At 38.4% G+C, this 26,611-nt stretch overlaps 1 protein-coding gene across 1 annotated transcript in view; it reads right to left on the bottom strand.

The window, feature by feature from the left end:
- The window catches only part of LOC144250980 (uncharacterized), a 491,282-nt gene extending 466,080 nt beyond the window's left edge, over positions 1 to 25,202 (bottom strand). Inside the window, exons 1-3 of the mRNA XM_077794129.1 lie at positions 25,167 to 25,202; positions 24,881 to 25,007; positions 18,774 to 19,979 (exon numbers count right to left, since the gene is read on the bottom strand). Of these exons, the coding sequence (XP_077650255.1) occupies positions 18,774 to 19,979; positions 24,881 to 25,007; positions 25,167 to 25,202 (1,369 nt within the window). The remainder of the gene's footprint in view (positions 1 to 18,773; positions 19,980 to 24,880; positions 25,008 to 25,166) is intronic.
- Between the last annotated feature and the right edge of the window lie 1,409 nt (positions 25,203 to 26,611).

The following is a 26,611-nucleotide window of genomic DNA, read 5'->3' as shown; positions in this document are numbered from 1 at the left end:
CCAAGGAATGCAGGGTTCTCAGCCATTCATTACGGAGGCTCAAAACCACTGGGGCAGGAAAAGCAGACAGAAAGCTGGGTAGGATCCGTCTCCAGTGAGGTTTGGAAACAGGAGATACCCCTGGCTGGGCAGGCTGAATTGATGTGGTCTGGCCTAGGGGCAAGGGAATGGGAAGAATGACCATCGCAGTGCTCCGCCAGCCCAGTGGGTCTATGAAAAGAGACGTTTGATTCATTCTTGGGCCCTACCCAAGTGACTCTGAAATATTCCTAGACAGTTGCCAGGAGAGTCAATGGTGGATGAAACAAAGATCCAGAAGCCAAATATTGGGCTTCCAAGCCATTTACTTCCACATTTTTAAGTGTTTTCCTTTCTGTCTGCTTACTGATTCTCCTTCTCCAATAAGTCTAAGACCCTGAGGACAGAGCTACTTTCTCCTGCCACCTTCTTCTGCCTCCTCCTCCAAGCTAGATTGGGCTGCCTCAAAAAGAAGAGTTTCTGATTGACTTGGATCATTTCTTGACCTGACAAGTGGCAAGGGCTAGGGAGAGGAAAAGCAAGAGCCAGGGCAGCAAGAATGACAAGGAGAAATAGCCCTGGCATCATGATGGTTACTCATTTATGGTCTTCCAATTTATACTCCACTCTGATGCCCATGAAAGAAAAAGGAAGTTATTTAAATAAAATGTGGACAAATTGCCTGCCCACTCCCAGGCCCAGAAAAAATGAGTTTCTTACCTGGAAGAAATTCCACCAAGCATGAAGTTTAAATGGGAACCCAAAATCTGATACCTACTCACATCTGGACACATTTGGATCCTATAGATACAGCTGTGTGCAGACAAACAGATTCATCAAAGGGATGTCTGGAATTAGGTACTAAGAACCAGAGAGAGTGAGTCAGGAAAGCCCTCTCACAAGAAGTTGTTTTGGGTAAAGATTTGTGGATGAGGAAGAAATTTGGAATAAGGAGAGGTAGGTACATCCTCTAGGGGTAGTGACTGGCCAAGGATTGAATGAATGGGGGGCTTGGGCATGCAGACAAGGATCAGGAAACATTTTAGGAGAGCCTGCAATTAATAGGAAGTGAGTACATGGTAAGATTGGGCTGGGGAACGAAGCAGTGTGGAGTCGGGGATAAGAAGAAAACTAGATTGAATCTAGCACAAGGGACCCAGGGAGACAAGTTAGAAACCCATCCAAGCATCTGTGGAGACATGTAAGAAGTTGTGATCTCTCTAGTCTCTCAAGGAGAATCACAGAAGATTCTTTGATAATTGTGGGTTTCCAGTACATCCAGATCAGAAGTGTAACTATATGCTACAATAATCTATGACATTTTTCATAATGAGTGGAAAAGAAGAGTAGGAAATTTTCAACACATAAAAATGATTAATGTTTAAGGAGATAGAAATGCTTATTACCTTATTTGATTGTTGTACATGTAATTGAATTACCATAAGGTAACCCATAAAGATATATAAATGTTGTGTCTCAATAAAATAATAAATTAAAAAATGAATAATAAGTAATGAAATCAAATGGACTAGGGAATTCTGGTGCATTGGTTAGTCAAGAATTTGGCTTCATGTAATAGAAAATATATCAAACACTAGCTTAAGCTAAGTGAAGGTTATTCTCCTCTTATAACAACAAACCAAATTGCTTTAACTCAAGATCTATGCTGAGTATGAGAGAAGCAAAGCTGGATTGAGGGTGATTGGTTAAATGCAAATGTCCTTGGGGGATAAAAGGAAAGTGATGACTTCAGAGGTATTGCTCAAGCAAAGGAGGGACAGTCATGGGAGGTAAGAGTGGTCAACAAGGGGACCAGGAGGTTCCAATATCAGAGGAAGGGTTTGGGCAGTTTGGGGAGATGAGAACACCTGTGTGTAGCCTTGACAAAGGATTACTAACCAGCAGCCAGGAAAAAGAAGAAAGTAATGAGATGATAACTTATATGGACTTGGGTAATTTCTTAGCATCCCCTAGAGGCCACCTTTCTGCCTTACCCAACAAATCCCATCTAGAACATTAATAAAGAAGTGGCAGATGTGCAGAGAACAAAGGAGCACAGCCAGCAGGGACAACCTGCCCAGATGGAGGAGATTGGAGGGAAAGGAGCTGGAAGGATTAAATGTCTGCACCTCCAAGGAGGAGATGTGAGGAGGAAATGTGGCAGAACTGTAAATGGCCTGGAAGAAAGAGTGAGAACCAGGAACTGCTTCCTCCCTGCTGAGGGGCTCTCTAAGCCCCAAGGACCTTTCTCATTCTGGCCTCGGGAACTTTGAAGCACCTGCCTATCATGATGGATTTGAGTGTCTATTTGCCCTGTGAAAATCTTTTTTGCTTTGCTGACTTGGGATCTTAAGTCTGATGGCCCCAGTCACTCTAGTTATTGAATGCCACCAATCTCATGTTTTTTAAAGAGCCTCCAAACAGGCAGCTTTACTCTTCACACTGGGATGTCCCTAACATGTAAGGACATATGACGTGAACCCATACAAATCATTAGCACACTAGACTGTGTGCCCTAGTGAGCCCAAACTCCACTGTTTGTCCACATGTTGATTTTTCCAAAATAAAAATATGTAGGTGCCTAACAACTATTTCTTGAGTACTGCATATGAGCAGCAGTGTCAGGGTGTTTGAATGGCACTCCAGCGTGACACCCCGAAACATCCTGCACTGCCCCAAATCAATCATGCTGCCAAAGGCCAGGTGGAGTTGCTGTCCACCTGAGTTGAGGAGGAGAGCTCACTACCTCCCTCTTCATGGCCCCAGTTTCCTGGATACCTTACCACTCAGAGAACTGGTCTTGGTTCCCTCAGGGTCCCACTGTTTGGGGACCAGCACATCAGCCTGCAAGCATGATGTTTACTTTGGGGCCCAGAAGACACCACACTTGTCTTCTGGGGCTTGATATCATGCCAGAACCTCAGTAGCCGGCTCTCTCGGGTTTTTTCTAGCCCCCTCCCCTTTGCCACTTGCTAGCACTTTCCACAAAGCTTGGCCATGACTCATTTGGTGAGAAAGAAAGGGGTCAAGGGGAGGAGGGAGCTCAGAGACCCAGGTCGCCAATGTCTGGGCAACTCAGAGGAATCAAAGTCCAGGGAAATAATCATTATCATCTCTCCTCAGCGCTCCCACTCCCTCCTTTCCTGATGGAAACACAGTGGATTTGAGGTGAAACATCTGTTTTGCTGTGAGCCAACTTCATTTGTCTTTTCTTTCTCTGTTCAGTTTTAACTCTCTTTCTGCCATGAGATAGCTTGCTACATCCACCTAATTTAATTCATCTCCCCGGGGACAACCAAGCACAGTCTACGTAATGGACATTATCTAGTTTATAGAGTAGGTGAGGTGACTTGTCCTTCCTTTTATCCCTTGGCTACAATGTGTCTGAACTGAGTTCAAAGTATGAAATGATATCTGCCTACTTGATTCATCTCCCAACCATCTATTAAGAGAAAGTACATAGCAGGCACTGTGCTACTTAATGGAGACACAATGATCAAAAAGACATGTACAATCCTTTGAGAGCTTATGTTCCAGGGGCAAAGACAACAAATGAGCAAGTCAATAAATGAAATTGTCACAACTTGTGATAAATGTCTAAAAAGTCAAGAATTAGGGTGTCATGAAAGATAAAAATGGGTAAGAGTCACAGGGGGACATGGAAGATCAGGATAGTCCCTTCCATAGAGAAGACAATTTAAATGGGACATTGAGGTTGGCAAGCTATGGAAAGAACGGGGGAAAGAGGACTTGGAGAAGAAAAGTGGATCATGTCTTGAAGGAACAAAAAAAGAGTTTAGTGTTTTCTAAAAATTGTGTAACAACATATCTTTCCTATATTCATAGATGACAAGCGAAACTTCACATTATATACAATCGCAAGAATGGACCCTAATTAGAATAATAATAACTCCACGTATGTATAATGTCAAAAAAACATGTATACCATTCTAAAAAGAACAAGTTGAAAAAAAGTGAGTATAAAATAAAATATTTCTAAAAAATTTTGCACTGATTTTTTTATAAGGACAAAAGCTTTCCAATAATGAAAAATATGCAAGCAGAAACTTTTTTTAAAATTTTAACTAGCATTGACATAAAATAAAGCTTCTGATGCTTACTGAGTGGGAAAGAAAATAATGACACAAAGATGTTAGAAAGAAAGGCAGAAGCCAGTGTGGTCAAGCCTGGCCACCTAGAGAGGGACTTTGATTTTATTCTAGGTCCTCTTGGAAGTAAGGCATTGAAAAGCTCAGTGGAAAGTCATGGATACCCTGAGATACACCTCTAGGGAAAAACTAGGGTAACTTCAAGACTCACCCCAGCTTCATCCCCAACCTCCATTCTCAACTTCCACCTCTTGCTCAGCACCAGCAACCAAAGGGAGCTAAAACCATGTTTAATTATTTCAGTTTCCTCACTCCTCTGATAGGGACAATAAGATACAGTTCAAATCAGTCCATTTGGCAACCTCTCAGCATATTTTGGTCAATGATCAACTCTCAACAAAAATGAGATTTTTGAATTATTGTGAGAAGTTTCAAAGATCCAGCCTCTCCCTGTCCCCCATGACTCTGAATAATCCCAAATTTTTTATCGGACAGTGCAAGCTTTCTTAGGCCAGAGGATGTTTGCCAGATATTTCTACTCTGGGTGGTTACAAAAGATGGTATCCAATAACAGCCCAGGCCTCTTAGGTTTGGAAGCTCACTATACCCAAATGTGCAAAGAAAGTGTGATTTCTTCACACTTCTGTAAGTGATCCTCCCCAGATGCTCACATGTGATAGGGGAAGGAAAAGATAAATTCAAATCAATGGATCCTTTCAGTCAAGTACAATAATTTCAACAGTGCTTTTAGGTAAAATGCTCACATTCTTAGACTTTATTACTCTCCCATCGTTTCCTTTTCCATTATGGTTTGTAAGAATATGAAGACAGCTTGAAGTGTCCTCAAAGCCCAGGGGAGGGGCCTCATGGCACCCTCTGATCAATGCTGTGGGGTAGGACCATTTAGGAAACTGATTCTCTCTGGGCTAACCTGACATTGGCTATTGAGGTGCTTGGGTGACACATTTCAAGGTCTAATCTCTCTTTTGGTTTGCTGTAGCCCAGTAACCGCCAGTGTTTGACCCAGTCTTGCCACTATCATTGTGGATGATGCTCAGGACTGAGTCATCCTAAGGCTCTAGCCTAGGTGATCCATTCCAGAATATAATGCTCTTTACTCCCGCCCAGAAATCCTCTCCTACTGCCCCTCAGCCTCTTAGCCAACTTCTCATCACTAGGTCTACATCCTGCCCAAATTGCACAGGAACCCAGGCAGCTCAAGAGAAAAAAAATTAATGCCTTCCATTCCCCAAACTAGGGGGCCCATCAATTTTACTTTGATGTGGCCAACAGTAAGCTGGTTATTTTCAGTCGAGCCCCTCCAGGAGGTAAATGAGATGTTTCCCAGCCTTCAAACTCCATTTTAAGTAGTTATTTCTGATGTTTCTTACATGCTTGATCCTACACACCATCCCTCTTCCTCTGCCTTCTTTATTTTCCCCATGATCCCCTGAAGTGTGAACATGGGAGGCCTTTATGCTAGTTGATTCTCTATATTATATACTCCTCCTATCCTTGTTAATCAACTCAGAGATAAGACAGGATTCCTTATGTTATCCCCTTTTTTATTATCATCTGTGTTAAAATTTTAAATAATCAGTGAAATTTACAAGGAGCATTTATTTGATTGTGACATTTAAGTATTTTCTTTTAAGTGACAACATACAACCTCTACCCTTCCTTTTCATGTCCAAATATGCTAACATGTTTGGAGGAAGTAATATTTTTCAAATACCATTTATTGGTTTTCAATATTTATATTGCCATTTAAAAGTTTAAAAAAGACTTTAAGAATAAAAAAAATACATGTAAATGCTCTACACTTGCAAATTTCAAAATACTCATTACTTGAAAGGAGGGTGGGTCAGAGAAAAGGTAGACAGAAGGTATTGGATACTGAATCCATTCTTAAATACTGGAAAAATGAAGAATTTTTCAATTTTTTTTCAATAAATAGAGTTTTTAATATATTATTTAAAATAATAAATGAACCAATGGAAGGGATGCTAGTAATAATCTACATTTCTCATCTGTAATAGCATAAAATAGGCTGGTACCGTGATGCATGTCTATAATCCAGTGACTTGGAAGGCTGAGGCAGGAGGATCTCAAATTCAAAGACAGCCTCAGCAATTTAGCAAGGCCCTAAACAATTTAACTAGAGCCTGTCTCAAAAAACAAAATGGGCTGGGGATGTGGCTCAGTGGTTAAGCGTTTCTGGGTTCAATTCCCAGTACCAAAAAAAGTATAAAATAGTGCTATTTTTTTTTAAATGAAATGGAGGTTAAAAACATGGTTTTTTTTTTACACATATGGAGATAACCAGCAGAAGTTTTAAAAATAGAAGTAACTCTGAATGTTTACATCTGAAGAGTGTTACTAGTTAGGAAGAACTCCACTTACTTTTTTCTTTGAACATTTCTCTACATATATTTCTTCCCACACAAGAAAGCCCTCATTGAAAGGTGGTAGATGATGTGGATCCCAAAGATAAAAGAGTGCTTCACAGGAGACAGGAAGTAGGTGTTGGCAATGAGATAGGGAAAATGTCCTCAGACACAGAGGGCTCACAGCAGTGGCCAAAGCAAGAAGAAAATAAAATGGTCACAGAAGCCTCCAGTCTTAGAACAGATCTTGGGGGTGTACCCTGAGACCCCACAATGACACTCAGCAAGGTTGGTGTAGTTCTGTCACCTGGAACAAAGCATAAGCAGCCACCAAAGGCTTGGATGGCCATCCTATTTTCTCTATGCAGAGAATAAAGACAGGTTGGAAGAACCTGAGGAACTCAGACACTTCTGTGGGTTGAAGAATCAAAGTCCCCAGAGAAGAGACAAGTTACACCTGGAGTTGTCAAGGGTATTCATGTCAAGAAAGAGCAGCAGATGAAGGAACCCAATAAAGGAATCCTATAAAATGAGCATCAGAATCTGGCACTTCAGGATTAGAAAATGAAGAGCAGCCAGAGTAATGACCTTCTCTGTCATTACTGTGAGGGAAAGACTCTAGATTGAAAGCAGCACCAGAAGTGCCCAGTAGCCTCTATGGATAATCCTCCACCTGGCTGAACTGAGGAGGGAGGAGATATGTTGTTAGCAGGCCATGCTTAGGGCTGAACTTTTTACAAATTTATGTCATCAAATCCTGCACTTTGAGAATTACCACTGTTGGTTTGGGCTTTTATAAGAGTTCCAACCCTTTTTATTATTTTTTTCCCATCCTATTTTATTCTTCTTTTGCTTTTGGTTTCCCAACATATTTTGGCCTGTTCCCCCTCTCTTTGAGCCAATTCTTTGTTTCTCAGGAGAAACTAAAAAGAATTCCTCTCTGGACATGAGTTCTTCTCGTGGGGTTTCCATACTCAGTAACAAGTTCTCTCGGGCTTCTGCAGTAAGATGAGAAATATCACTCAGGCTTTCATTTTGAATGGGACTAGAAAGAGGTGCAGAATTATGGGGGGGGGATTTCAGAGATCCATGCTATCACTGAATGGAGAACCATCAGACAGCTTTCAGTACCAACAGTGTCAGGAGCATGGCCTTCTGTGTTCAGGCAGGAATCACTTTAATTCACTTATCTCAGGCCACACATAAGAAAGTGGGAGTCAGTGACTAGCTTACTCCCACATACCTGGCAGCTGTCAGATCAGGGTTCACCTCTTCCATCTACAAATGCAGACTTTCCCTGAGACTGCTGCAGTCTCTGACCACCCCCATCACTGGTTCCATTGGAGGAAGACACTGAAAGCCACTGCTAAATGACCAATAATACTTACAAAGAGAGGTCCTATGATACAAAGCCAGCTCAGTCATTTGAAGCTGAACTCTAGAAAGTAAACTCACTCTCAAAGTCAGAGCAGACCCATAGAAAAGGAGATATAAGTTGAGCTGGGAAAACATCTTGGGGTTTATGTAGCTCCACCCACATCATTTCACATTTAAGGAAAAATGAGTCCCAGGGTTATCAGTGCTATTACAAAGTTACTTACTGAGAGAAACAGGTAAACTCCCTTGCATATGGGGTCCTAGTCCATAGAGTCTATTCATAGAGGCATGCCATTTTAGAACTGGAGTTCTTAGGAAGGAGGGTCTTAGATCAATATCAGGCATTTCAAAAATTGTGACAGTACTTATACCTATTGGGAAGAATGACACAAAAGAGACATGTGTTTCAGTTACTGGTGTGTGACACCACCCCAAAATTGGACAGCTTGAAATCACAACACTTCTTTTCCCCATGAATCTGAAATGTGAACAGGTCCCAGTGGAAACAGCTCATCTTGGTCCAATCAGCTTTCAGCAGGGGCAACTGGAAAAGGCCACACATAAGAAAGTGGGGAGTCAGTGACTAGCTTAAAGCTTTGCTGACACTTGATGCTGGCCAGCAGCTAGGCTTTCAGATGGACCTGTGGCCAGAGCCACAGGACTTTGTGTCCTCTCCATGTTCCCACTAAGAACATGGTGTCTTGGTTCTCATAAGAGAGAACCATGAACCAGCCAAATAGTCTGTCTGATCAAGCTCTTGATGCACGGAGCATAGTATATGCCACTTCCACAGAAGGCCATGCTCCTGACACTGTTGGTACTGAAAGCTGTCAAGCAGTCATAAAGCCTGAGCCATCTGAAAGGGCAGGGGAATCCAAATTTTGATGGAGGACTGCCAAGAATTTGAAGACAGATTATAAAAACACCATAGTAGGTAAATTTTCAAAGCTGATTTCAGGGGTTCTCCCAACTAAATCCTGAGCACTTCTTGAGTCGAGATGTTGGAGCTTCCAATAGCGGAAAACCACTTGTAATTCTCTTGGTTTTTGGAATTCCTTAGTCACCCAACTCTCCTCAGATCCTGTAAGACTGGGGTGACTCAAGAATTGAAAACAAAAAAAAGAGTTTGCTAATGTTTCAGCTTCCTAAAGCTGAGAATTCTATTAAGTCCATCAGAATAAGAAGTCAAACAGCTAGCTAGTGACCCTTTTGATGAGGGAAAACTAGCACAGATACTCACAAATGGAGTAAGAATCTGAAGGTTCTATGGCAAGATGGTTTCCTAATAATCTACCAGGGGATGTTGCATGGGTCCCACCTTCTCTGACTACTTATTGGAAATCTATAAACACAAAAATGACCTTTCCCTCCCACTTTTAACAAAGCAAAGTGAAGTGCTCTCTGAATTTTGCAGGCAAGTTGTAACTCAAGGGGGGCTTGATTTCTAATTGTTCATATTTTCCTGATGAATTCTCTTAAGTACCTAAATTTCCTGCCATAGAGCATTCTTCTTTTGGAAAAAGTAAAACATCTCCTGTCTGCCTTGTGTGCAAAAGGCATCACATTAGCCTCTTAGCCCTCGAGTCACACTAACAAAACACTGGACTGACTGTGGAGATACAGGATGCTTAGGCAACACAGAAGGGATGGGGTTTTTAAAGTGTGGAGGTAGGGCAAGGCTGCAGGATAAGCATTGTCTGCATGAGGGGAAGAGGAGAGGAAGACAGACATGGAGTGTATGGGCGGGGAGATGGAGGAAAGCGAAAAGATCACTAAAAAGGTGAGGGATGCATATAAGTAGAACAGATGAAAGGGGAAGAGCCCTGATACTGCACATGGGTAGCCACAGTTCTTTTGGGTGGGATTAAGGTGCTGCATTCTCTTTGAAGATCAACTGATAGCTACCTTTTGCGGGCATTCACCTTCCAAGGGACTGATGTGTCAACAAAGAGATGAGAACAAGTAGCACAAAGGAAGAAGAGTCTCACCACTGATCACATGAATATCTCTCCATCTCTCTCTCTTTCTCTCTCTCTCTCAATCCCTCCCTCGCCCATCTCACACACACACACACACACAACTTAGGTATCTTATTATGCAAGTGTTATGCAAAAATCACACCCTTTAGATTGCACAGACTGGCCCCTTAGGAAGCTGAAGTAGGATTCCATCTTTCAGAAGGCTCAAGCTCAGCCCCTGTGAGTTGTTCAAGAGGACTTTGAGGCCATTCTGCAGGTTTTCAATACAACTCTTTCAACACAAGGAGCTCCCTCACCTCCCAGGGGTCAGTGCTCTCCAAGCTGCTCTTAAGAGAACTGTGTCCTAGGAGGGAAAAATCAGAATGCCAATCCATTGGATGTGAACACTGAACTCAAAACCAGGGGAAGATGGAAGATGAGGAGAGACAGACAGAGATAGAGAAGCAGAGGAGAGAGGAGGAAAGACAAGAGAGGGGGAGAGAGAGAAAGCTAGCAGAGGCACATCTGTGTATGTGTGTTTAGAAGGACAACAGAGAAAGAGGAGAGAGGAAGGGAAAGAGGAAAAAGTTGACACTTGAAAAGTCTTTACTGGTGTTGAAGCCACAGTAAATCAGAGGATAGTGAAATTCTGCACAGATTAAATGCCCATCAACAGAAATCTTGGATGTAAATGATGAATTTTATCACAAAACCTCAGTCAGATATATGTTAGTGGGCAGGGTTATCAAAATGGAAGCAACAATTACATTCTTCTTATAAACAAAGTGGTTCTGAAAATGGAAGATTGAAGAAAGAAGAATGGCCACAGTTCTGTCAATGATTAAATGGGGAGCAGGGATCATGCATAGGGGGAGCTGGGGAGAGAGGGAGGGGCTGGCAGCGATAAATATAGAAGCATAATTTAAGAGACAGTAGGAAATGCTTTGTGTGTGTTAATTGGAAATGCTTTCTAGAGGCTGCAGTTTGTTCACCATGAATGTCATGACCTTGGGTTCCTTGAGGGAATGTGGACTCCACCCTGTCCCCATGGTGAAGGGAAGAAGCGAGAAACCATGTCATTCAATGGATGAAAGGATTTCCAGTTTATTGGTGGAGGAACCATTTTTTTTGTTGTTGTTTTTGTTTTTCTGTTTCATTCTTTGGATTAAAGAGAGAAATGCTGTGGGATCACAACAAAGCCATCCTGTTTGCCAAGGAAAGAGACTCAGATGGGAAGGTTTGAGAACGGCCACACCCCACGTTAGAGCAACAAGATGGATTCTCCTTTCTGCTCTTGGCTGCCAAAAATTCTGGTTAATCAAGAGAGCATTTGTTCCAAAGGAAATGGAGGTTTTGGGAACCGGCTCTGAGAGGAAGATCCCTCCAGCTTATCTGGGACAGTTCTTTTCCCAGAGCCTGACTCTGTGTCTCATGATAGAGCAGAAGGGGCCATGCTCGCTCCTCAGAAAGCTCTCTCATCAACTGAGAGTTGAGGCCTGTTATACATTTGGTGTAAAATGCTTGATTTTCTTTTTTTTTTTTAATAAAAATGGCAAAAGGTGAACCTTCAGGCAGTTTCTGCCAACCAGCCCTTATTCTGATTTTTGTGATTCAGATCTTTTCCTCCTTCCATCTCTTCCCACACCATTGCTATACAAGCAGGGTATTTTAGGGTCTCAAAGATGACCTAGGGTCCTGATGTCGAAGTTCTGGCTGTATCCCAGATAAAAATAAAGGAAGCACTGAAAAACAAAGCTTAAACTTGAATCAACACATGCTCCTGAACCATCTCAGGCCTACCAAATATCTGGAAGGTGTTGGGAGGAGACAAGAAATCTGATTTTATAATGAGCACCAAGGTTTATCTCATGTGGTCATCCCACGTGGAAGCCACTGAAAACCAAACCCTCTGTGTTTTATCTGTGTAAACTAAAACTCAGAGAGGGAAGAGCTTCCAAAGCCACACTCAGCTGAGACCAGAATGCAAATATGGCACTTCTCAATCCAGAACATTTCTTGTATATCAACAATTTCCCTCAAAGCATAAATAAGATCTGAATCATCTCTACCACCTAAGTTAGGACTAATGTGAGCCTACATCTGGGAACTCTACATTTATGATGATGAGGAGGAGGCAGCCTTGGTGAGGGTGACAACTAATCGTCACTATTGTGCTTGGTGTTTTATGAAAACTTACTTAATCTTCAAAACAATCCTATAGGGTAGGCAGTAGAGTTGAATTTAAATAGGGAAGTTATTCAAGATCCACATGGCTAGAAAGACTCAAACACACATTTACAGCCTCCTGTAATCACCCAAGTCACCATCAATCATAATATCATTGTAGGAAAATAAATGTAGATCTTCACAGACAGAAAAATCAAATACAAAAAGTGCAATTTGCCTTATGCAAAAAAGATCTCTTCATTTAGGTCATACTTTTTTTAGCTCCAAGGAAACATATTATTTAGCTCAAGATATTCAACCAGAAGAAAGTGGATTTGTTTTATGCTAGATGAGTTAAGAACTGATATTATTAGAATGTAGAGTAGACATATTCTGATTTGGGTATCAGTTGTTTCAAGTAGGATGGCTTGCTCAGGAATACAATGCAGGAGATTTTGCCCTCACTTCACCCAAATTGTGTGGAAAAAAATCATAATTCTTTTAAAATTAAAAGTGGAAGCCACAGGCAATCTACAGCAGGTATTGAAATGTCATGATGAGACATCAAACTGCAGTTGTTTTTCTCATGTTTTTGTATCATTGATTGCTGTGGAATTTGAATATTTAAAATATAAAAACTATATTTAAAAATAAACATTAACTTTTTTTGTATTTTAAGGTAATTTTAAGGCTCATAGCCTAAGGTCATAATACACAGTGTAATTACCTCATATTTTTTCTAATGTAATCCCAAGACAAAGGAGTTGGGATATATTTTTCAAAAAGACTGACTAAAAACAGCAATGTTTTTTAAGCATACATGTGTGAACAAATTCTTTGTTAAGCAAAAATGCCCTGTGCAGCCAGGGATGGCTGAAATACATTATACTTAGACTCTGGTAATCTCACTTCTTTTTTTTTTTTTTTAACTGTAACTAGTAAAATTTTCTAGCTCAATAAATCTCACTCTATTCCTTTTCTTGCTTTTAAAAACCAGAAGAGCAATACTTGTCTTTTTTAACTTTCTGGATTGTTTCCCAATTTGACTGCAATAAAATAAACAGAATACTTTTGGAAAATATTACAAAGCATAAAAATGGAAGTGAATAATCTTTGCTTACTTTGTGACACTTTTTCTTTAAAATGATGTTTTAGCTCCAAGTGGGTAACTTATCTTTCATAACTTACCTTTAACTGATTATGTCCATTTTCCCCTAGCATTGGAAAACACACTTCATCCACTATTGGTCCATTTACAAGTTTTTATTTCTATATCATTGTGTGATGATCTAATTGATTTTTTCTTCTCATTTAGTGTAGTTTCATGTATAATTAAATTGGTATAAATATGTCTATATTGGAGAGTGTACAATTTCTTCAGACCTTGTTCTTAAGCATATGTTGCTGTAAACTCTGTTCTTCATGAATTATATGTAATGTTTATAAAATTGTGAATGATATTCAATAAGATTTTTGTATGTTGTGTATAAGAATCTTTTACCCTATTGTAGCTGAAAAGTGAACATTTTATGATAAGAAACGTAATCTTTACATACAATCTTGACAGTTTACCTCTTACTACTTGGTCCTCAGAAAATGAGACTCTAAAACATAGTTCATTGATTATTTTGTCATAAGAATAAGGACTCACTCAACCTTGACTCCACATCCATTTCTCTAATTCCTGCCCTGAAATAACACTACCTATAGAATAACAAGAATGTCAGAATTTACTAATGTACATGAAAACACTGATCATTGACCTCATTCACAGAGAAATGAAAAGTCTCCAATGAGGATGAAGTCTAGAAGGCCATTATGCACACAAGAAAGTTAAAGTTCTTCTCTCCTATAAGAGCTACCTTTAAGTTTGTGGAAATTCAGTCTATTAAAATCACTAGGAAATGCTAAAATGTTAAAAAGTTAAAATTTTAAAATTTATAATTCAAGATATGAAAATCTGGGGCTAATTTTCCTATATCTGCATCCTTCTTATAACTCTTAATTTCACCATGAATACAAACAGAAAAAAAATAATGATCTGTCTTATGCAAATTGTATTCCACATTAAGTTTATTTAAAATGTGTAAAAGTATTAACAGATGCCAGAGTATTATTTACTCAACAGTATGTTTTACTGTTACATAGAACATTTAGTCAAGTGCAACACTATTATATCTGACATTTAACAACAGGATGCAATACATGAGTGTTAACATATAAACAAATATTCAGTTATAAAGACATATTGCATACATAAGGTAAATATACGTAAAAAAAATGCACTATAAACGTGGCATGATGGTCCATGCTTGTAATCCAAGCAAACTGGGAAGCTGAGTAGTTTCAGAAGTTTAAATTCAGCTTCAGCAACCTAGTGTGGTTTCAAGCAACTTAGCAATACAGTCTCAACATTTGAAAAAGTGGAGAGAGGGCTTAAGAATGTGGCTCAGTGTATAAAAATACCTAAACGTAAACTGAAATACAACAAAAAATTAAAGTTTAAAATATTACACTTCAGTGTTAAACATCAAAAATAGATTTCATATAATTCTTTTCTCAGTATTCAAAAGTGAAAATAGTGATTTTTGATTTAGAAAAACATTTATATTCTTTCAAACATGACGTTTCTTCACTATGCATGTATGATATCTATGACTGATATTTCTACAAAATAATCTGATAATGCTTAATAAATTTAAGCAAAATCTAAAGACAACTACTTGTTTTCTAAACTTAAATGAGTTCTGTATTTTACTGATCCTCATATACATCAAGGTGTAATATATAGATAATAACATTACTATACTCTCACATTTATTATAAATGTTACACTGTCATGTAAGGCATATATTTTGGACAAAATCTGTTCAATTTTCACTACTAGTATAAGTTTTCAAATGTTCAATGAATTTAAAGTTTAAATACATTTTGGATATATTATTTAACTTTTTAGGGTTTCTGGGCACAATGAATTTTCCAAAAATAATCAATGTTTAAGAAACATGTAGAGAGCTGCCCAACGCACCTGCAAGGTAGGCGGACCTGCGACCCACCAGCAGGACAGGCCCAGCGGCCTGCTGAAGGGCAGAGCTGACCCCTTCCCCCGCGCCAGCAAGGTAGGAGGTACTGTAGCCACCAACAGAACAGGCTCAGTGGCCTGCGGAGGGGAAGAGCTGCCAACCACGCCTGCAAACTAGGCGGACCTGCGACCCACCAGCAGAGTAGGCCCAGCAACCTGCGGAGTGGCAGAGCCGTGTCACGCGCCTGCAAGGTAGCCGGACCTGCGACCCACCAGCAGAACAGGCCCAGTGACCTGCTGAGGGGTAGAGCTGCCCCCTCCCCCCACGCCAGCAAGGTAGGCAGATCTGTGACCATCAACAGAAGAGGCCCAGTGGCCCACGGAGGGGCAGAGCTGCCAACCACGCCTGCAAGTTAGGCGGACCTGCGATCCACCTGCAGAATAGGCCCAGCGGCCTGCTGAGAGGCAGAGCCGCCCCCTCCCCCTGCAACGTAGGCGGAAATGTGACCACCGACAGAACAGGCCCTGTGGCTCGTGGAGGGACAGAGCTGCCAACCACGCATGCAAGGTAGGCGGACCTGCGACCCACCAGTAGAGTAGGCCCAGGAACCCGCAGAGGGGCAGAGCCGCCCCACTTGCCTGCAAGGTAGGCAGACCTGCGACCCACCAGCAGAACAGGCCCAGCGACCTACTGAGGGGCAGAGCTGCCCCTCCCCCCACGCCAGCAAGGTAGGCGGATCTGTGACCATCAACAGAAGAGGCCCAGTGGCCCACGGAGGGGCAGAGCTGCCAACCACGCCTGCAAGTTAGGCGGACCTGCGATCCACTTGCAGAATAGGCCCAGCGGCCTGCTGAGAGGCAGAGCCTCCCCCTCCCCCTGCAACGTAGGTGTAGGAGGAAATGTGACCATGGACAGAACAGGCCCTGTGGCCCGTGAAGGGACAGAGCTGCCAACCATGCATGCAAGGTAGGCGGACATGCGACCCACCAGTAGAATAGGCCCAGGAATCCGCAAAGGGGCAGAGCCACCCCACTTGCATGCAAGGTAGGCGGACCTGTGACCCACCAACACAACAGTCCCAGTGGCCTGCAGAAGGGCAGAGCCGCCTCCCGCACCTGCAAGGTAGGGGGACCTGTGACTACCAACAGAACAGGCCCAGCGACCCGTGGAGGGGCAGAGCCGCCGCCCGCGCCTGCAAGGTAGGTGGACCTGCTTCCCACAGGCAGAACAGGCCCAGCTGCCTTCAGAGGGGCAGAGCCGCTGCCTGCGCCTGCAAAGTAGGCGGAACTGCGACCACTGACAAAACAGGCCCAGCAGTCCGCAGCGGGGCAGAGCCGCCGCCCGCGCCTGCAAGGTAGGTGCACCTGCTACCAACCGGCAGCACAGGCCCAGCGGCCTGCTGGTGTGGTAGGCACATTGCCCCAATTGGAGGAGGAGCAGAGCCCCTGTGTGTGGGAGACTTTGCAACTATACAAGAGTAATACAAATATATAGGGGGAAAATTCAATAACACAACAGTTTCAGCAAGCAGAAAGAAACGCAAACACTATGGAGAGACAAGGAAAGAAAGGACCACAAGCAATGCAGGTCAACTCAACTTTAGAAGAGGTAATATCTGCAGTAGATGGAATGTCAGATAAAGAATTCAGGATTTACATGCTTCAGATGATCTGGAGTCTCAAGGAAGACATGAGACAGAAAAATCAGACAATGAAAGATCACTTCAACAATGAATTACATAAACAAATACAGGGAGATAGAGGTTATAAAAAACAAACAAACAGAAATCGTAGAAATGCAGGAAGCAATAAACCAACTTAAAAACTCAATTGAGAATACTACCAGCAGAGTAGAACACTTAGAAAATAGAACATCAGACAATGAAGACAAAGTATTTCAACTTGAAAAGAACATAGACATCTCTGCAAGACTGTTAAGAAACTATGAGCAGAACCAAGAAATATGGGATAACATAAAGAGATAACATAAAGAGACCAAACTTAAGAGTCATTGGGATACAGGAAGGTATAGAGGTCCAAACCAAAGGAATGAGCAATCTATTCAATGAAATAATTCGAGAAAACTTCCCAGACATGAAGAACGAGACAGAATCCCAAATCCTAGAAGCCTACAGGACACCGAATGTGCACAATCATAAGAGATCCACACCCTAATTCCTAAACCAGACAAAGACACTTCAAAGAAAGAAAAGTACAGACCTATATCTCTAATGAACCTAGATGCAAAAATCCTCAATAAAATTCTGGCGAATCGGATACAAAAACATATCAAAAAAATTGTGCACCATGATCAAGTAGGATTCATCCCTGCGATGCAAGGCTGGTTCAATATACGGAAATCAATAAATGTTATTCACCACATCAATAGACTTAAAAATAAGAACCATATGATCATCTCGATAGATGCAGAAAAAGAATTCGACAAAGTACAGCATCCATTTATGGATAAAAAAATGTGGCATTTATACACAATGGAATATTACTTTGCATTAAAAAATGACAAAATCATAGAATTTGGAGGGAAATGGATGGCATTAGAGCAGATTATGCTAAGTGAAGCTAGCCAGTCCCTAAAAAACAAATGCCAAATGTCTTTTTTGATATAAGGAGAGTAACTAAGAACAGAGTAGGGAAGAAGAGCATGAGAAGAAGACTACCATTAAACAGGGATGAGAGGTGGGAGGGAAAGGGAGAGAGAAGGGAAATTGCATGGAAATGGAAGGAGACCCTCAGGGTTATACAAAATTACATACAAGAGTAAGTGAGGGGAAAGGGGAAATAATACAAGGGGGAGAAATGAATTACAGTAGAGGGGGTAGAGAGAGAAGAGAAGAGGGGAGGGGAGGTGAGGGGAGGGGGGAAAGTAGAGGATAGGAAAGGCAACAGAATACAACAGACATGAGTATGGCAATATGCAAATCAATGGAAGTGTAACTGATGTGATTCTGCAATCTGTATTCGGGGTAAAAATGGGAGTTCATAACCCACTTGAATCAAAGTGTGAAAGATGTTATATCAAGAACTATGTAATGTTTTGAACAACCAATAAAAAAAAAAGGAAAAAAAAAGAAACATGCAGCTACATTTTTTTTCCATTTGTATTTTCTCTAACCAGTATATATCCACAGGTTCTGAGTATTGGTGAATAAATTTTGGAGGCATTGTCACATTGTCAATTTTCACATTTCAAAATATTCTCTACGCTATGGTTATTGTGGTGAGGATTAAATTTTGTCCCTTTCTTAGAGTAATGGACTCATTTGTATAGCTTCTCTCCAATGTGTTCTCTCTGATGTCTAATAATATATGATATATATTCTAAAATGTTTCTACATTCTCTACATTTATATGTCTTCTTTCCAGAATAAGTAGCCTAGTGGTGAAAATAATTGATTTCTTATTAAAAGCTTTGCTGCATTTTTTTCTCAATTTGTAGAGGTTCTTTTATGTATAAATTCCATTGTTAATAAGGTTTACTCTCTTTTTTATGTTTATTTTTTAGTTTTAGTTGGACACAATACCATTATTTCACTTATTTATTTTAATGTGGTGCTGAGGACCAAAGCCAGGATCTCACATATTTGAGGCTAGCACTCTACCACTGAACCACAACCCCAGCGCCATATTCTTTACATTTGTAGGACTTCTCTCCAGTGAGTTCTGCTGTGATGAATAAGGTTTATTTTTTGACCAAAAGCTTTGCCACATTCTTTACATTTGTAGGGCTTCTCTCCAGTATGAGTTTTGCTGTGGCGAATAAGGTCTGAGTTTTGACTAAAAGCTTTGCCACAGTCTTTACATTTGTAGGGCTTCTCTCCAGTGTGAGATCTGCTGTGGTAAATTAGGTCTGATTTTCGAACAAAAGCTTTGCCACAGTCTTTACATTTGTAGGGCTTCTCTCCAGTGTGATATCTAATGTGGTAAATAAGATCTGATTTTTGAACAAAAGCTTTGCCACAATCTTCACATTTGTAGGGCTTCTCTCCAGTGTGAGTTCTTCTGTGGCAAATAAGGACTGATTTTCGACCAAAAGCTTTGCCACAATCTTTACATTTGTAGGGCTTCTCTCCAGTGTGAGTTCTGCTGTGGTGAATAAAGTCTGATTTTCGAGCAAAAGCTTTGCCACAGTCTTTACATTTGTAGGGCTTCTCTCCAGTGTGAGTTCTCCTGTGGCAAGTAAGGTCTGATTTTTGAGCAAAAGCTTTCCCACAATCTTCACATTTGTAGGGCTTCTCTCCAGTGTGAATTCCCCTGTGGCAAATAAGGTTCGATTTGTGACAAAAAGCTTTGCCACAATCTTTACATTTGTAGGACTTCTCTCCAGTGTGATATCTTCTGTGGTAAATAAGGTCTGATTTTCGAACAAAAGCTTTGCCACAGTCTTTACATTTGTAGGGCTTCTCTCCAGTGTGATATCTAATGTGGTAAATAAGATCTGATTTTTGAACAAAAGCTTTGCCGCAATCTTCACATTTGTAGAGCTTCTCTCCAGTGTGAGTTCTACTGTGGCGAATAAGGTGTGATTTTTTACCAAAAGCTTTGTCACATTCTGTACATTTGTAGGGCTTCTCTCCAGTGTGATATCTGCTGTGGTAAATAAGGTCTGATTTTTGAACAAAAGCTTTGCCACAATCTTTACATTTGTAGGGCTTCTCTCCAGTGTGAGTTCTTCTGTGGCAAATAAGGTGTGATTTTTGACCAAAAGTTTTGCCACATTCTTTACATTTGTAGGGCTTCTCTCCAGTGTGAGTTCTCCAGTGGCAAATAAGGTCTGATTTCTGACAGAAAGCTTTGCCACATTCTGTACATTTGTGGGGCTTCTCTCCAATGTGAGTTCTCCTGTGGCAAATAAGGTGTGATTTTTGACCAAAAGCTTTGGCACATACTTTACATTTGTAGGACTTTTCTCCGTTGTGGTTTCCTCTGTGGTAAATAAGACCTTTTTTTCTACTGAAAGCTTTGCCACATTCTTTATATTTGTAGGGCTTCTCTCCAGTATAAATTCTCTGGTGCAGAACAAGCCCTGATTTTTTATATGATTTGTGGTGTTCACTCTCACTTGGAGTTTTCCCTATTTCCTTTTGTGGTAAGTATTCAAGATTACAACTTCTATATTTTGCACTTATCACTTCTTGAAATATATGTTTTAGGCCCTTTTCTGGTAAATATACTTGGGTATGTTTAGGAGTCATGGCTGAAATAGACAAAAATAAAAACAGTACCTATTACACTGGGATAAATATATTTTGCATATGTAACATGAAATTAAGGTAAAAGTCCAAAGTCACCATAAATCCAAATTATATATTAGTTGAATAAAAAATGTACAGACAAAATTACCTTGAGAATATTACCAAAATTCTTGTAGAGACCACAGTATCAAAGAGGAGTACATCATTCAGATGAGTAATGTAATAAAGTGTAGAAAAGTATCATTAACAGCCTTTTTTTCTTCATAAGATAGTATTGTGTATTTAGGAAATATTTACCAGCTACCTTCACTGTCAGTAGAACAAGAGAAATGTAAAACATATACAAACATTTCTGGCTTTTTTAAAGAATGTCCAAAAAATGTTTTTTGTCTACCATGACATAGAGACATGAAAATAACTAGTAGATTTTGAGTGATAATACCATAAATACTCAACAAGTGTAAAGAGGCAATGGACTCTTAAAAAGAAATATGAACAAAAAATTTACTAAGAAATATACACATATATATCTATAAAATTTATCATAAAAACATTATTTAAAGGACTATAAAAACCTTGCATAGCCTATGGCCATAATACTTGGATGAATTCAACACCTGACAGTCAAGTATATTAAATTGATTTTTATAATTTTACATTCATGTGATATGAGAATTTCCTTTATTGACAAATACAACTTTGTTTATCTATAAATATATCATGGTATTTTATACTATATATACAAGTTAAAATGACTAAATAGAATGAATTAACACAAGCATTATTTCATATACTTATCAATTTTGTTCTTACAAGGTATTATATTCCTTCTACTAGTATTTATGAAGAACATAATACACTCACTATGTGGTAAAATAAAACTCTTGACCCTATTATGCTCAATAAATAAAAAATATGGAGACTTTCATTATAATATCAACCCTACACAAAACACAGTACCTGGTGAGCAAAATTTTGCTCACTAAATTTCTGAGTTCCACATGTGAATCAAATGCTCCTGCAACTTAATATCTGCCTGCCACCTTTCACGTAACTCAAAGTCCTTCATATATTTCTTATAACACATTAAGAGACAAAATATTTTATAACTAAATAAAAATAGTATATATGTACATGTTTTTACACATTTGACATTGATGGACACACATATTTAGACCCTAGCTTTAATACTGAGAAAAATGTTTGCATTAAACACAAAAGCAGAGTTATCTCTTCAATTTTCTGATTTAATTGTTCATGGATACATATTTAGTACTGGCAATTCTGGATCTTTAGGTCATCCAACTTTTAATGTTTCATGTGTAATGCTTGAGATTACCCCAAAAATTCTATATCACAAACTACAACACAAGTCTTTTTTAAGATTGTTTGAGCCATGTCATTTCGAAATTTCTGTGACTTCTCTCAAATTAAGTACTTTTTTATGGCCTCCCAATTAGCAAATATTACAAGGATGCAGCATTGTTCTTGCCTATTTTTATTTATTTAAAAGTTTTTATACTTTTTTTTTCCAAAAATGGACTATATAATCTACTGATGGCTCCTTTAATGAACAAATAAAAAACAGTACAGCAAATAAAAACAAAGAGAAGCATGGCTAAATCAAGTGACAAAAAAGAAAAAAAAAACATCAGGAATTTAACATAAGGATACTGACAGTTATGAATTACTCAAGGAACACTAAATAACTATTTTTAAAAAGTTTAGGGAGTGAAATTGAAAAATATTAACATCAATGAGCACAATGTTTATGTGAATAATTCTTTAAGAAAAAATGAGAGGGGCATTGCTAGTGTGCAAATCTGAAATTGTACCAATATGGGAGAGGCTTATCAAGCAGTAGCAAGTTTAAGAAAAGTCTAAGCAACTTGTACAATATTGTAAAAATTAAAAATCTATAAAAATTAAAAATCTATAGAATATATAAACAGAAGTCTTATATATCTATTAATACTGTGTTTTGTGTAGTGTTAATATTATAGTCAAAGACTCCATATATATTTTCACAATTCCTATATATATAGGAAGTGTGAAAAGAATCCAAGCATACCACTATAAAAAAACAATGATCCAGAAATTAAATCACTAATCAAAATTAGTGATATAATTATATATAATTATATATATATAAAATCACAAAATAAATTTACTAACAGAATCAAATCTAAAAAAAGAAAATGTCAAGTCAGTTCCAGCAGAGAGCATGGAAAGAAACCAAGCATGATCTGCTCCTAGAGGCCCTATTTGTTTAGAGATGGATAATGCTCCTGCCTTTTTATCTTATCCTTTTGCACAATTTTTAATCAATGAGATATAGTTTTAAATTATGAAATTTCTCATAATTCTTTTGGACAAGCTTTTGTTGAGTGAGCAAATTGTATCCTAATATGTTCCTTTTAAAAGAGAAACAAACAAAGATCTAGCCTCTCTTATATTTATATGCTTTAAATGTTGTTTTATTTACAGGTGATGTGCTCAATATACAACATAAAGTTAATACACAAAATTGGTCATCTGCATGGAATAGACATTTTATTCTCAAACAGCCAATACTAAAAAAAAATATGTAATATGAGGTTCCATCTGACCAGCATGACAAGATCCAATGCCTTTGATCATGTGGGAAAAAGCATAGACTGCTACTCTTATGCCAACATGTCCTGTTTGGACTCTACCTTCATGCATGAAAAATAGCAATTATACATGTACATCAGGGACTTCACAAGCTGATTTCTAAGTTTCATTTAACCCTGGAAGATAAGAGTTCATCCAAACAAGAGAATAATCATTCTTCTCAAAAGAGGAGAATCATTAAAATAGGGCCCCAAGATACATGAATTCTAGTTAATTCAAGTTACTGGGCGGGGGATATAAAACCATTAACAGCCTCAGCTCAACAGGTGTTGGCTAAAATGGGGTTAGAATGTACTCTAGATAACTTTGTTACCGCTTTGATTGATAAACTCACACAAAACTCTGTAAATGCTTTGGTCTTAATAACAATTTTGCTCTGTTTCTGTACACCAGCTCTGGGAAAATCAGTACTGTCAGATGCTGGACTTCTAGAACCCATTACAATATCTTCACTCACTTGCATAAAATTTTTATATACCTGCAAAAATGTCTCTTTGTTGTCTTAGCAGAATAATGTGTCCTTATCATCCACATAGTATTTAATAGGTCACCATCCTGTGAAATTTATACATATAAGATCTATTCCTCTTGATGAAAACAGTGATGATTCAGTGAAGCTTCTCTCTAAGGCAGAATTTAAGAGGTTGACATTCTCCTTAGTGGGTTTACCTGGACTAGCTCTACGAGCTTATAAAACTTCTATGAAACTCACCTATGCTATCATGAACAGTATTATTCATTCCTCCATGGATGTAAATATGCCTAATGAAGAACAAAAACAACATTGTCAAGCTATACTTGACATTCATGCTAAAATTGATTGTCTGTTATTGTTACATCATAAAGGATATCAGAAGTTTAATAACATGTGTTCCTTCAATTTAAGTTATAATAGTAATTTTGTTTCAAAAGACTTAGATTACTTTAAAGATATCATTAATAAGGTTGAACAAGATGATGGATTTTGGACTTGTTGGATTGGTTAACTTTATGTTTACTCAATTTCATCTGGGTCAAAAATATTCATAGGTGGATGTTTACTGATGTTGGAACTTGCTGTTGTCTATGTCTGCCCTATTTTTTGCCCCCACCAGCATTACGGAGATAAGTAATATTATTTATTCAAAAGGCCTTTAAAAAGAGGGGAGGTATTAGGTATTCTGACCTTGGAATAGACAGGAAACTGTTGGAGTGATTGTAACTGGCACCGTGAGTCCCAAAATTGTAATGCCCAACAGTTTCTCCCTGAAGCTATTAAGACAAATCTACAGGTGCACTATCTAGTCTCTGTGCTAATGTCCTTAGGGAGAAGGGGCTCTATATTTGTATTAACTGTTCCTAATCTTGGATAGCTAGCACTTGGGCTTAAAGAAAAACTGGGTTAGAATGTATTCATGGTATCAGAAGGTATGTAACTTTGGAGTATTATATGTGCACTGTGTGTGTGTCTCTCTCTTCTCTTTGCTTCTTTAAAATTTTCCTTACAAGAAGATTTGAAACAGATCATGCTGGCCCTCAAAACAAAAGGTAAGTTTTGATGGCTAATTTGAATAAACTGGGACATCACTAAAGAAGAAAACAGAGAACAACAAGGAATTTGAAAATGTGATAACTATAGGGCAGTATGTGTTCAATGATTACAATCAAAATATATAAACCTAAGCTACTGAAAATTTCTTCTGCTAGATAACTACTCTTTCAACATTTTTCAGTTTGGTTTTTTCCTTGACATTTGAATGACTCAAATGTGTCCCCTGCAATGTGTAGTCTACAATAGTTTACATCACTAAATTATACTAGGTACTACTTATCTAAAGTGAAGAATATCTGTACTAAAAATGCACTTAGGCCCTTTTTCTTTGAAACACAAATCTGAAACTCATTCTTATAGAAAAGTTACCAGAAGATACTCTGCAACAGAAGTAAATTAAATAATAATTAGTAGTTAATAATTCTAAAGGGAAATTAAACTTACCCAGGAAGGCAAAGTTTCTATAATTCTCTAGCATCACATCTCTATATAAATTTTTCTGAGCAGGCTGAAGGCATTCCCACTCCTCTTCAGTAAAATCAATGGCTATATCCATAAATGTTAACAGTTCCTAAAATAAGAATAGGTAAGTAAATAAGTAACACATTGACCACATGAACATTTGCACAGTCTGTAATGTAATTAAGGTTGAAATGAGAGTTAGTAGACTATCATGTAGGTAGTGTACTTCTGCAGAAAAAGTGATTGAAGTTCAAAAAAGTATACATACACCACATTTATGAAACACAATATAAAACTCAGTCATTATCACAAAAATATATTTTTTTCATTTTTTATGTCTTGATCTAAATTCTACATATTTTTCAGATGAGAAAATCATGGTAATTAAGAACAGGAACCCTCAAATTTTAATTGTACAACCACTAATCAGAGATTTACTAATGTGTAGAATCTGATTTGTTATTTCTCTAATAGAGCTAGCTATCCTGAATGTGTAGTGAGATCTCTAGTAACTCCAACATCAATGGTATAAGAGAAATTTTGAAATGCAACAAGGTAGACAAACCACTTAATGGAAATATTTAACAGTTTATTTAAGTTCAAACATTTTATGTGTTATTAATATAAAAAATAGCAACAACAATCCTGTTTGAATTATCCTTTCTATATTTTGTATTAACATACAGAATTATATATATATATATATACACACAAACTTTGATCGGTGTTTATATTGTATGATATTTATAATAGAATATACGTATAGCTCTTAAAACAAATATAATTTGTTTTTTTATTTGTTCTTTCTAGTTCTACCTGACAGTAAAATCGATTTTTATGATATTATGAAAGCATGGGATATATCTTATCCTAATTAAAATCCTGTTCTTGTTGGTGGTTACAATGGTAGGATTCACTTACAGATATATGTCTTTTATATTATTGTCCTTTTCCCTTTTATTTCTTTATTTATTCATTTATTTATTTTTTATTTACCATTGTGCAATCTGCTGATCTTCTTTTCTTACCCGTCCCCACTTAATGAGCTTTAGATTTCACATATCAGCAATAACTTTCAACTTTTGGTCTTAAAGAAATGGTTTGTTTTACTTAACATAAAATCTCCAGATTCATCCATTTCCTGGAAAAATGTCATAAAGTTATTCTTATTTATCGCCAATTCATAGTTTATCGTATACATAAGCAACAGTTTTTTGTCCTGTCATCATTGAATGGACCCATTTCATCATTGAATGGTTGGTTTTATAGCTTGGTTATTGTGAATTGTGCTGCTATAATCAGAAATGTGACTGTGTCAATGTAGTACGCTGATTTTATGTTCTTTGGGCATATTCAGTGCAGTCAAAAAACTGGGTAAAATTGAGGTTCCATTTCTTTAACAATATTCATGCAGGTTATTATGTTTCACTTAGACCTCTATACAGCTGAAAAAATGGAATTAATCTATAACTGAGGTAAAAATAATACATACACAATAAATTATAAGACATAAAATGACTAGAATTTATTATCAAATCATCCATCCCAATAAAAATTTAATTCTTTTAATATTTATTTTTTAGTTATCGGTGGACACAACATCTTTGTTTGTATGTGGTGCTAAGGATCAAACCCAGGCCACAGGCATGCTAGGCAAGCGAGCTACAGCTTGAGCCACATCCCAGCTCTTAAAAAGTAAAATTTAAAAACTAA

Source organism: Urocitellus parryii, chromosome Y, assembly GCF_045843805.1.
Source record: "Urocitellus parryii isolate mUroPar1 chromosome Y, mUroPar1.hap1, whole genome shotgun sequence".
NCBI classification, from domain to species: domain Eukaryota; kingdom Metazoa; phylum Chordata; class Mammalia; order Rodentia; family Sciuridae; genus Urocitellus; species Urocitellus parryii.
The sequence above is the reverse complement of the archived record's forward strand: the minus strand, read 5'-3'. Positions and strand labels throughout refer to the sequence as shown.